The sequence below is a fragment of the Cyprinodon tularosa genome, unplaced genomic scaffold (genome assembly GCF_016077235.1).
Source record: "Cyprinodon tularosa strain WSP-4 unplaced genomic scaffold, ASM1607723v1 ctg551, whole genome shotgun sequence".
Lineage (NCBI taxonomy): Eukaryota > Metazoa > Chordata > Actinopteri > Cyprinodontiformes > Cyprinodontidae > Cyprinodon > Cyprinodon tularosa.
Genome location: NW_024039287.1, coordinates 16488 through 30389, shown reverse-complemented (window position 1 = coordinate 30389; position 13902 = coordinate 16488). Strand labels below are relative to the sequence as shown.

General features: G+C 38.9%; 1 protein-coding gene across 1 annotated transcript in view; it reads right to left on the bottom strand.

Moving 5' to 3' along the window:
* Nucleotides 1–12836, bottom strand: part of ramp1 (receptor activity modifying protein 1) — a gene marked incomplete at its 5' end in the record, with an annotated part of 36678 nt that extends 23842 nt beyond the window's left edge. Inside the window, one exon of the mRNA XM_038305116.1 lies at nucleotides 12694–12836. Coding sequence (XP_038161044.1) covers nucleotides 12694–12836 — 143 coding nt within the window. The remainder of the gene's footprint in view (nucleotides 1–12693) is intronic.
* Between the last annotated feature and the right edge of the window lie 1066 nt (nucleotides 12837–13902).

Genomic DNA, 13902 nt, shown 5'->3' with positions numbered 1-13902 from the left:
CCCATGTTGGTCGTTGACCAGCCCCTACCCAGTCCAGGACTCGGGAGAGTACTGGGTCTCGGCTCTGGTCATCTTGGAGCTGCTGCGGGTCTATTGTTGCCAAGCAGTCGTCTGTTATAGTTTGCAAGGAGACTGGAGGGCTAGCATTGTTGTTACTCACAGAGGTGGTCTGCAAAGCTGCCACCCTCGGGGTCGCTGTTTCTCGGTTCTCGATGCGTTGACAATGCTGACATTCACCCTTCTCACAGGGACGCCGTGACAAAGCATCTGCGTTGGCATGAAGGCGACCCGCCCGATGACAGATCTCAAAGTTGTAGTCCTGTAATGCCTCCAACCACCTAGCCATCTGCCCTTCAGGTTCTTTGAAGTTAAGGAGCCAGGTGAGGGAAGCATGGTCAGTGCGCAGGAGAAACTTCTGCCCATACAGGTAGGTCCGAAAGTGGTGAAGGCCTTGGACGACAGCCAGCAGCTCTCGACGGGTGACACAACAGTTCCTCTCCGGTCGGCTGAGAGAGCGGCTGTAGTAGGCAATGACTTGTTCTCCATGCTCTCCTTCCTGGGACAGCACTGCGCCAAGTCCAACCCTGCTGGCATCAGTGTCCACGATGAATGGCCGTTCAGGATCTGGGTAAGCCAGCACAGGGGCGGTAACAAGTGCTGACCGGAGCTGCACGAAAGCAATTGCACAGTCCTTGTCCCACTGGAATGCCTGACCCTTCTGAGTCAGCCTATGCAGAGGGCTAGCGATGATGGCAAAGTTCTTGACAAACCGCCGATAATAGGAGGCCAGGCCCAAGAAGCTACGCAGCTCACCAATGTTATGAGGCACAGGCCAGTCCCTCACTGCAGTCACCTTCGCTGGGTCTGTGGACACCCCTGCTTTGCTGACAATGTGACCCAAGAAAGATGTCTCTTGCCGAAACAGGCGACACTTTCTGGGGTGAAGACGCAGACCTGCCTGGCGGATGGCTTGGAAGACGTCCCTCAGGTTGGACAAGGCACCCTCAAAGTCTGGAGCATGGGCGAGGAGGTCATCCAGATAAACAACACAGCGGCTTGGGGGAATATTGGACAGGACCCTCTCCATCAGGCGCTCAAAAGTGGCCGGAGCATTGCAGAGGCCAAAAGGCATGACCTTGAACTGCCACAGGCCTTGACCAATTGAGAAGGCAGTCTTGGGGCGTGCCTCAGGTGCCAATTCCACCTGCCAGTAGCCACTGCGGAGGTCGAGAGAGCTGAACCAGCAGGACCCTCCTATGTGGTCAAGCGCGTCGTCAATCCGTGGCAGAGGGTATGAGTCTTTGCGAGTGACTCGGTTAAGGAGGCGATAATCAACACAGAACCGCCAGGTGCCATCCTTTTTCTTCACTAAAACAACTGGGGCCGCCCAGGGACTATTGGATGGTTTGATGATGCCTGCCTCCAGCATCTCTTTGATTTTCAGTCCTGCTGCAGCCCGCTTGGCAAAGGGCATACGACGTGGTCGGAGGCGGATTGGGTGCGCCTCACCTGTGTCGATGTCGTGCTGTACCAGGCTGGTGTGGGTACAGTCCTCATCTCTGGCTGCGAAGATGTCAACAAACAGTTCCAGCAGTTCCTGCAGCTGGAGCCGTTGCTCTTCATCCAACCCCTCGCAGCTCCTTTGGTACAAGTCTTCTAGAGCCTGTTTAGTTTCAATTGATGTACTTTTATGTGGCTGCAATGGTGTGGCGCCTCCTTCAGTTGGTAGCAGGGTACAGGACCCTTCACCTGGTGGTGGCGATGGTGCAGCTCGGGTTGATGATGATGATGCGGACTCATTGGATGATGCAGATGTTGGTGGAGTGCTGGCTGGGGGTTGTGTTTAAGAACCTCTGACTTGTGACGATGTAGAAGAGGCAAGTCTGAGTCCTTCTTTACCAGTGGTGTGAAGTCCTACTGCCTTGGTACCCAGATAGAGTGTGGCCCTGGGTATGTCAACAGTGGCTTCCCACTTACTTAGGAGGTCAAGTCCAATGATGCAGGGATCTTGTATGTTGGCTAGCCAGAACTGGTGATTGGCGCTTTGGCTTGCAACACTCACATGAAGGGATCTTTTACCCCGCATCTTGGCACGTTCGCCGGTGACTGTGGTGATGTGCAGCTTTGTGTGTCTCCACCCTTTTGGTCTTTGGCCCCCAGTGTCCGGTAAGGTTCCTGGGCGAACCAATGAAATGGTTGACCCCGTGTCCACCAGAGCACTGACTGGTGTGCCATTAAGGCGGCAGTTCAGATAGAGTCCATGTGTCTTTCCCAGGCGGCCAAGTCGCAGTGGTGAATCAATGGTAGGGGAGGTGCTGGTGATGGGTAGCAGTTTCCCCGCTGTGCTACCCCACTCTAGTTTGACAATGGCTGGGGCGCTGGAGTTCGAGGAGTCGGTGCTGGACAGTAGCGTGCAATGTGGCCAGGTTCTCCACAACGGTAACATCCCTCCACTCGGTCAGCTGTTCCCCTGGATTCCCGTCGCCGTCGTGGTAGAGGTGCTTTGTTGACCTGGCATATTACCTCCTCATCATCACTCCCCTCCAGATCAGTCTGGCGTGCCTGATGCCTTATTGTAGATTGGCGGCTGTCCGTTTTCAGTACATGCTCAACCCTCTCTGCTTCAGTTAGAGCCACTGTCAGAGTCTTTGGTGCACACAGGCGTAGGTACTCACGTAGTCGTTCAGGTCGGAGTCCTCGAAGAAATGCTTGGAGAGCAAGCTCTTCCTGGGTTGCAGCATCAAAGGTTGGATATCCACGTCGTGTGTAGAGACTGAGATCTGCAGCAAAGGCACCCAAACTTTCTCCCTCCCTGCGCTGACGACTGAACAGCTTGTCTCTAGCATCGTCTGCATAGATGTGCTGACCAAAACGATGTTTCAGGGCTCTTTCGATGGCCGGCCATTTGAATCGCTCCTCGGGCTGCAGGTCTGTGAGGATCTGAAGTGCTTTACCTTCAAGGGCCAGGGCAACGTGGACAGCTGTTTCATCTGCTGACCATGCATTCAGCTGGGCAGCTAGCTGTACCTGGATGAGGTAAGTCTCTGGTGGGTCTTCCCCATTGTAGCGTGGTAGCTTCATCGCTCCACGTTCCAACCAGCTGGAACCAACCTCATCCTCTGGGGACGGGCTGAACTTTAAGACCAGGTTAGTGATTTGCATTCATTATCATCTTCCGCCAGACAGACATGGTCACTAACCTGTTTTCTCCCCCTGTAGAGGTTCCTGCCTCAGACACAGACCCTGTTCTCGACTGTTTTGTCTGAAATAAAAATTTGTGAAACCTCTCCTGCACGAAAACTGAGTCATTTTGTTCTGAGCCTGACATCACTGGCTTATCAGGTCGATAGAAATAAATGACTGTTATGTAATAATAGACTAACTTGTAATGTTTTAGGCCTAAACCTTCAAAACAGTACGAAATACAATATTTTTTATTTATTTGTTTTGAATGGACTTACAAAAATAAATAAATAAATAAAACACTTGCAAGTTCTCTTTTTGGCTTGCTGACAATGGTAAATAAAAGCATTGATTTTCAAAAAACAAACTAACAAAAAATCTGTTTAATCTAAAGTAAGTTATATCAGTTTTTTAGAATACACAATGTAAAAAGAACTCACAGTTTTATATATTTTTTATGACTATTTTTGTTTTAGAAGTGTTTCCAGCTACAAACCTAATCAAGCACTGTAAAGAAGAAACCTTAAACTTAGGACTTTTAACTGTCAGCTGTGTAATGAGGAAAATATACACCAAATGGTGAGCAACTGCTCCTAGAGAAAATGAAGAAATCTTGTTACTACAATAAAACTGCCTGTCCTAGTTTCGTAAATTACGCCCTGCCAGTAAAAAATTTCTCCCTTACTAAAAAAACAATCTATCAAAACTCAAACACGGCAAAACCAAACTATAATTGCACCATAAATGAGCATTTTCATTTCCTCTTTGTGTCTCATTATTGTTCATTTTCCACTTTTAGTTAATGGTTGGAAATATTTATGTCATCCCAATTAGAGATAGGCAATCTAGGAGATGGTTCTCCTAAAACAAGATGGGCAGGAGATGCCAGATTGTAAAATGTAGAAATTTTCTTTTTTTTTCTTTTTTGGAGAACTGTGTGCATTTAAGTACTGTATATAATATTCTACAGTTTACAGTTTATTTTTTTTCAATAGATTTACTATCTACTGATTGGAATTCTGACTATACAAAAACAAACTTAAATTTGTTGTGATATTCTATGATAAAAAGACAACATATTTCATAATTGTGAAGTGGAAGAACAAAAAAACACGGAATTTTTATATGCTAGTAAAACTGATAATAAAGCACATGTGCGTATGGGTAATCGGGCCACCTAAATGAAAGCTTTGTAGAGCCGCCTCTTACTGTAATTACAGCCATAATTATTTCCGTACATCTAGAAGCTAAGTGTGATGCCAATTCCTCTTTAAAAAGATAAGATTAATCAGACTGGATGGAGAATATATATATATATATATATATATATATATATATATATATATATATATATATATATATATATATATATTATATATATATATATATATATATATATATAGTTTAGACCAAAAGAGTTTGGACACACCTTCTCCTTCAAAGAGTTTTCTTTAGTTTCATCAGTATGAAAATGAAAGATTCACACTGAAGGCATCAAAACTATAAATTAACACATGTGGAATTATATACTGAACAAAACAGTGTATACCAACTGAAAATATGTTTTCTTGATGGTCTGGGTAATAATAGACCTTAATAGAGTTTGTGTTCAACTTCCATCGGTGGAAAGGTGGCTTCAATCTGTTTTCCCTTTTTTCGTTTTTTTCAAGTTTGGTTGAAGTCACTACAAAGGCTCAATAGCTCACACCAAATTTAATCTCATGCCTCCAAATCCTTCAGATATAATCTGCTTATTAGTCAGCAGATACTAGACATCTATATAAATGCTAATATTTGACCTTGACAATGAATAACTGTCTACTGCAGAGTTATAGACATCAAAAGCAGTGCTGACTGCACAAAAATGAAAATGTAAATCTTACTGCATGCATTACCTCTATACGACACTTTAATGTAGACTTATAGCAAATAGATGACATCTTCAAGTTTGTAAAGACTTCTAACCATCATCAGCTCGTCAGGTATCTATAATATTGAAGTCATTACAAACTAAGCTGAGGAGAGATATAAAGTGACCCAAACAAGCAGATGAATATATAAGCATGCTTAGTGTGGGGGATTGTATTTGAGTCAATGAGTCAATGCAATCAACTGGTTTTCCTTAGATAGAAAACTTTGTATCAATTTGACTGTATGATCTGGTTGAACTGTAAAGTGCCTTGAGATGACACGTGTTGTGAATTTGGCGCTATATAAATAAACTGAATTGAATTGAATATTCCTTTTTATCAGTGTTTCCCATCCTTTTTTGACTTGTGTATCCCTTTGGGCATTTTGTCTTACAATGAGTACCCTCCCAGTCAAAATTATTGATGACTGCCCAAAAGTGGAATTTAGAATAACTAGTTATAAAATAAGTATTTTATTTAATCTTCTTAAATTGAGCATTTGATTCTTTGGCATGTTATTCTTTCCAACTCAAATAAAAAACAACATAAATATGTTGCCCGGGAGCTTGTAAAGAATCAAAATAAATACTAAATAAAATCTTACTATAAATCTGCCTTTATAAAACTACAGCTCTTTTGAGTAACTCCCCTATAATCACAGAAAACTTGAAGAATTGGGAACAAAATACTAAACAATTATAGTCGGACTGACTCCATTTGTTTTACTTTGTTTTCAGCATTCATGACACCTGTAATGTTATTGGACTGTGGAGGGATCCTGGAGTACCTGCAGAGAACCCAGCTTACACCAGGAGATCATATGCAAACTTCATGCATATAAATGCCAGGCCAAAAAATAATTTCATGACACCTCCTAGCTGCAAACAAACAGTGCCACAGTGCAACCAAAGGATGCCCTCGATATAGAAAAAATATAACTGGGATTCTATTATAAGATTGATTAACATCACACAATAACCCTACTTTTCTCTATTAGTTTTAGTGATCAAGTGTTTGCATTAAAGGCCTTTGGAATGAAACTGGCCAAAGAAATGATCAACATGCAGAGTGTGATAGCTCTAAAGCCCCTCTATGTAAAAACCTGCTTTACGAATACACTATGCTCTTACACTCAATGTTGTACCAGTTAATTATTAAAAAGAACATGCTCAAAGTTCAGTGCATAATGAAGAAAATTAATTAGCTCATGTTCATAATTCACTATTTCCAAAAATGAACTAAGTTCACAAACCTATAAATGTTCATTTGGTAAATTAAGCCACAATTCTACACAACAGAACCTCCTTTTTCGCCCTTTAAAGGAAAAGTCCGGTCAACAGCGAATAATCAATGGATCATTAACTATACCTAAAACTAATACGTTTGTGGTGGTTTAATGAATTTAGCGTTAATCAGTAAAAAAATGAAAACAACTATTTTTGTTGCGATCACTGAGTCCGGGAATAGCCATTTTTGCCCAAATATAGTAACATCCCACCCCTGACATCTTCCGGCAGTGACGTCACAGTGCTGTAATGCAAAGGAAATTCTCCCCGCTTTACATGCAAAATCAAAGGGAACTACTAGACACACATCTTTCTGTGTATACAAAATTACATAAGTCTAAGGTACATTCACAATAATGCTGAAAAGATCTGTAACATGAATGATTTCTTATGTTCCTCATTCAGTAGCAGATATCCCCCAAGATAGCTTGGATGCTTGAACTCAATGTGTCGCTTTAAATTTGAAGTGGGCGCGGCTGATGTACAGATTTGTTAAGTCCGGTTGAGCAAAGTTTGTACTAAAACAGTTTTTTTTCTGTCCGGGTCTTCCTGTGTAGTTCATAAAACTCTGCCAAGCGCTCTGCAAAACTGGCATCTGTCACGTCTTTGTTGAGGTTTGGAGGACCCAAATGCAGAGGCAGAGAGGCTGAGGTGAATACTTGTAGTTTTAATGAAAATGGTAAACAAAGGCAGTCCAAAAATCCAACTACAAATGTACAGTAACACGTACAAGGAGCCAGGGAGAGACGAGGGGAGACGACTACAGCGAAGACAGGACCAGCAACAACAAGGAACCAACGAAGAGTGAGAGCAGAGGGAGAGCATATATAGTTGACAGAGACAAAGGGAGGGTTAACGAGTTGACAAGGAGCAGGTGTGAGAGGAGACAACGAGGGAGCCAAGGGGAAAGTAACACACACATACTGTACACAAGAGGGCAACAGAGGACAACAGAAAAACATGAGAACTAACAAATCTAGAAATTACAACAAAAAAGGAATTAAACCAATAAAACTAGGGAACATAGAGCCAAGTAAAGCACAATATAACCAAAACCGTGACAGCATCAGAAATACCAGTAGATGAGTCTGAAACGCTCAGACTAGTACTAGCAGTAGACACTGCTGTTTGCAATAATAAGTGCTGTAAAATCTGAGATTATCCAATGAAAAGTGTCATTATCAGTTGAACTTAAACGTCGCTCTCATTCACTTTCATCAGTCCATTCAGTTCAGTTTAGTAAAAGTATGAACGTATTCAGTGAACGTCGCTCATTGAACGTGTTCATGCACGATACTATATATTATATATTATTATTATTATTATTAAGTAAAAGTTCAAAATAAAGTTTTAGTAAAAATCGATATTTTGCAATATGTCTAATTCAAGAATAATAAGTCTTTAAAGTCCTTAAAGAAATGTATAACTTTTTTTTAGATTCACTATGCTAAAGGTTTGTATTATAATTTTATTGAAATAAAAAAATTTCAACAAGAGAACATTTTTTAAATATCAAATCTAAAACATGTTGTCTATAGTTTTTCTTGTTGCAATTTAATGTTCCATCTATGGTGGCTTTGATAGTAGGCTGGTAAACTTGCTTTAATCCAAACATGTAGCAGATCAGAAATCTAAAGATGTAATTTGGGAATGTCCAGCCAATGAGTTTTATAGCAGCACGTTGATTAGCAGTGTCAAAGTCAGACAGCCCTCTTAATTTATCGATTGGACAAGTCTCATTGTTCCCTTCTACTCCATCAGTCTCAAAACGTCCAATTTACACCCTGAATGGCAGTCAAACCCTGCAGTATTGAGCTGAGAGTAATACTGCTGTGACCTCTGCAGAGCTTTTCTCTGCCATTTTCTCATTTCATGCAGAGCTTTCAAGGCAACACGTCAAAATATTGACAGGAAAACAGAAGGATTTACACATTGCGTGATAACGGTCCTGTGGATGCCTGGAGGACATGAGTAAAACAAATCTCGAATATTTGTCATTAATACATCAGAAGAACATGAAAATCATAGGAAACAAACAATAAAGTAAGCAGTAGCTAGTTTTGTTGATGAAAAAGGGAATGATGGAAGTGGAACAGAATATGACAACAAAACGCAGCAGTGTGACAGTTTCTGAAAACCTCATTACTTCAGCAAATTAACTATAATGATTCACATGATTCACCTTAGGAAACATGCTCCCCTTTTTCATTTCAAAATCTTTAAGCATTTCCAAGCATGTTTTATCACAATTATTATCCAAGTGATTTCAGTTTATTTATGTAACACTAAACATTATTTAAGTAGTAATTTCATCTATTTAGCATTAATCTAAGTGCATAATCTTAAATACATTTATAGAGCCAGTTCATTCAAATCGTTCAGACAGATTGGACAAAATGTTTTCAAGAGGATTACATCTGATGCATTAACTATAAAAAAAAATCACTCCTGCTGCATGAAATTTAGAGGATAGTTGGTTGCTGTGTTGTATACTTTATAAAAACCCATCATATCCAGCAAGCATGCAGTGACAGTGAAAAGGAAACTCCCCTTTATTTATCCCCATGTTGTTGATGCTTTTTGTTATATATGAACTTCATGATTTTGTGACTGAAAATGGAAATAAGAAGAGGCCATACACCATTTGCATATTTTTCAGCATTCCTTGAGAACAGGTAGGACACAGGTTTGTCAGTTGGGCTTTACTTGTATGGCGGTTGTTTCTTTTTACTGCCACATGCTGGACTGGAGATGTAGTGCAGCTTCACAATATCCTCTCCTAGTCCATTACACAGATTTAAACAATATTTCTGCAGGCTTTTACAGCATCGGAAATAGAATGCGCACAAGTTACCCGGGTTTCCTTTTATCTGGGTAAAAAAAAAAAAAAAGAAGTTCCCAATTACTTAAATCCTGAGACTTGGGGTGAAAAATTGGCTCTTGGGTGCTAGGTGACACAGTTGTTAGCACTGTTATGTTTCTAAAGGTTAAAGAGTAAGCTGTTTTCAAAGAAATGTAAATCAGAAAGATGTAGTAAGTTCTGTACGATAAGGAGTGATGGGATGTAGTTTATTACTGAAGAAAACGCCATTGGATATTTAAAAAGCCTGTCCAACACTAAAGCATATAAGAAACAGCTGAGAAGAGAATAGTTGCTATAAACTTTGTATACTTTATGGAGACTTATATATGAACACTTGCTAAGATGGTTCAAATCTAAAATTAATACTCTGAGGAAAATACATTTTTACCAAAGGTGAAATAATACTATGGCTTTATAAGACAGTTTCATGATTATGCCCCAGAAAAACTAAAAATAAAAACCTGTATATTCACATTATGGATCCCAATCTGATTTCAGAATTGAATAAAACAATTATCCACCTAAGTATGTTTCACAAAGCTAGAAAGCTCTCATTTGAAGCCAACTTGTTATGTTGGTTTATTTCCTCTGAATAAAAGAAATCAATAAAAACCTTCTGACAGTGGCCCTTTTTACATTTTCCAAAGGGTAATGTAAAAACTGGCAAGGATTCATAAAAGTAAGTGAGAATGACTAATGTGTACAGCAGTGACTTCAGGAGGCAGTGATGAGTGTTTTATGAGGACAGAGCTGAACAGAAACTGACTGAAGTGACAGCTGAAGACTGACATGAGGGCTAAGGAAGCTGGTCGCCTTTTGACAGCTAAAACAGACTGAGAACTCCGTAGACGAAACATAACAGGCCTGATGCTCACAGGAGACTCTTACACATACTCCAAATGTCACTCAATGTATATTAGAGATCTCTGGAGGCAGTAAGAGGGGTCCGCAAAGGGGTGAGAGGAAAAAACATTGCTGATGTTTGACCTTTTAACTACGAAAAGCTATTTTTGACATTTTGAATTCTTCATTCACCATGATATTCAGTTCTGTTTCACTTTTCTATTGGAAAAAGGCTTAAGACAATCAAAAGAACAAATCCTTATTTTTGAAAAGAAAAAGTGTAAAATACCCTTTCCAAATGGTTGAAATGCATTTTTATTTGTATTTGAACCAACATATGCCAACTCTTCAAGCTCCTTCTGATGAAGCAGAAATTCATATCTATCTATCTATCTATCTATCTATCTATCTATCTATCTATCTATCTATCTATCTATCTATCTATCTATCTATCTATCTATCTATCTATCTATCTATCTATCTATCTATCTATCTATCTATCTATCTATCTATCTATCTATCTATCTATCTATCTATATATATATATATATCTATATATATATATAGATATATATATATATACATATAGATAGATATATATATAGAGATATAAATTCAAAAAGTTTATTTATTTATGTATTTTTTCAGCTGCTAGACTGTTTAACACCTTTATTCCTGTCCTGTCTTAAAAATCAAATTTCATTTAATTGTGGTGCCCCTAGTTTGAAACCCACGCTATCAAAAATATAAGCTGCAGGTGAAATATTGCAAAAATTCATATTTTCAAAATCCAAGCTATTTACACTTAAAATCTTCTTGTAGTCAAGCAAAAAAAGATACTCGTATGTGGCAGGATGTGGCCTAAGAAAAAAAACATGTCACAACAGCAAAATATGCCTTAACCCCACATATATTTAACTGACTCTGAAAACTTAAAGTCCTGAAGGTATTTTTGAAAAGGATCCAAAACTCTTCAAAACCAAGGTATTGGGCTATGATCACAAAACAATTCAATGTGATCATGCTGGGAAGAGTCAGAGAGGTTGAATGGCTTGGTGTAGGAGTTTAGTCATTGACTTAAGTCTGTGTCCACTGAAGATATAAGAAGAGTCAAACATTTAAACAACCATTAATTGTATAGCCTTTTATCAAGTCAGAGGACTTAGGGCTGCACCAAGGTGCTGACTTAGTGATGCACGAAGCCAATGCTGTTGAGAATGCTAAGGACAGGATGAATTACTATGTAGGCCAATTTCTGATTGAGTTGTATTAATACCTAAACACAAAGATGTGATATTCAAAGCCTGTACCTGCATCAACCTTGAACCAAGAGGAAAGATCACTGCCGTATCCACTGACCTACCACTTCGGGAAGCACTAACAGGGTTTGAGACATATATTTTGCAGAGATGATTATTTCACAAAAAAATGTATATACGGACCTTTTTTTTAATTTCAACTAATAGTTTATCTGAAGAAAGACATTGATTTTGGGGTGAGGTACACTTTAACTCTGTCAAATGTTATTAATACACCTTTTTTTCTTTGAGTATTCAGAGGGTTATAAAGATGAAAGGGTGGCGATGCATATGTTCCTAAGTTTTTAATTGGAATAAGAGAAAGAAAAAAGACAGATCCAAAATTGAATATTATTCAAAACTTACTTTGACTACAATATATCTTTCGCCTAAACCTATATAAGAAAAATTAGATAAACTTGGTTTCATTTATAACTACTAACAATCAGACCAGCACTAGCCCATACACAAATACGTCTATACTCTATAGTGTTTACAATTAAAATTCTAACTATTTTAAGTTTTGCTTCTTTAAAACAATTTTGCTGCATGTTTCACTGCCCGAAACCAATTAGCTTGAAATAAAATCTCAGTCAAAGATCAAGTGTTTTGGAGATCTGCCTAACTGTATGTCCCCTCAGCGATTAAAGACAGCAGTGAAGATCATTAACACTTATGTGTGACATGATAGAAAATAAAATAAGAATATGGCTTTTAGATTTAACACATTGTGGATATAGTGACAGTTTTATCATAATGCTAAGAAATGTTTTAATGTTTATTTAACTGCATAAACTAACTGAAGTTAAATGATCATCTGTTGGAACAATTCAGAAAACAGTGGCCTGCAGCAGCTTTTACAGTCAGTGCAATGATAATATTTGTGCATGCACAAAAGATCTTTGTTTATGCCAAAGGCATGCAGCTTTTGTTCTGACTGACTGTGTGTATCCCCTCTGTTTCTCACCCTCCACTTACTCGCTCTCTCTTGTCTAACTCAGTTTTTAATGAACTGCTGGAACGAAACCAAAGACTTGGACAATCAAAAAGAGTGTCTGTCAAATACAACAAAGTTCACAGCTTTTCTTTTTCTTAATACCATGTAACAATAGCCATCTTTTTAAGGTGCTTAAGTAAAAAATAAACCTCTCTGTCTTATGAAGGTTTTTATTAACCTGTATTCAATAAAGCATGAGGCATTAACTTTTTTGTGCTGAATGCACATTTCAAATGTAAGCTGATTAAATAGTAGTTTTTTTAGAGTAGATCTGTTTTATCTCCTCTGTGTGTGTTTGTGCTTGATTACTCACTCGGCCGTGTCCTCCCAGCTACACCACTGACCCTGGTCCAGTTCCTGCATGTCTAGACTGAATTTGGCTAAGCAGAACTCCTTAATCAGGTCCTCGTACTGGGATCTGCAGCCTTGCGCCGAGACACACCGAGCCACTGCTAAGAGGACAGGGAGGGAGAAGAGTGAAAGGGTGAGGATCAAAAGAGAAAGATATGAGAGAAAATGAAGAGACAGAGCAAAAAGTAAAATGTGTGTTAAAGACAATTGTGGAGGTAATTATGTCCTAGTGCATAGTTAATGCAAAGGTAAAAAAGAAATATGGTTTAAGAAAATGCACAAGTTGTAATCACAGCAAGTAGTTGCCTGCCTGTAGACAAAACGACTTTCACTGTAATCATTGAACAGCGTCAACATCCACAGCAATCCCAGGAATCTAATGTTCTGATGATGCAGACCAGAAATGTAACGAGCTAAGCATAGATGATTTGCATTAATTGTACACAGAAATTACACACTTTATTCTAGGTTCCTATGTACAAGGACACCATCAAAAATCTTTTGGAAAAGTATACAAACACAGAATCCTCCTTTTTATTATATAAAGAATTATGTGCCTATGATTAAAAATGATGTGTGTGAAACAATGAAACATCCTTACTGCTTCAATATGACTGATAGGTAAAGCAGCGCCTATTTGATCAATTATTAAACCTCTTAACGGATGAGCAGGAGGTGTGAACATTTCCATTAAAGCTGGAGTTTTGGCTTTTCAGTCATCAATAAGTTGTTAGGCATTGACTTTTTGTTGCTTTGAGAGTTAAAATCCAACAACTCAACATTGCTCATAAAGAGAAAATGCTATTAATGCTTCTAAAGATGGATCCATAAGCTGTTGAGTTAACTGCAGTCATTTTTTTAGAGTAAACTTGAGTATAGATTCAAACTGACAAATTTCAACAAAGATTATTTTTTAAACCTTACGCTGCACCTTACTCTACGACTATGTTCCGCACCTAGATAAGATATAGACTGGAAAAACAGTGAAAAAAGAATAAATTGAGCAATCTCCTTCATTATTACAACATATCTGAAACCTTTTCACAGCCAGTGGATTAACTATAGCTTCATAAATACTTTATCCTCTATTACAATATGTCACTGAGTAATTACATTTTGGGCCTTGATTGAATTAAAGCTAATCAGCCTACAGACTAAAACATTAGACATA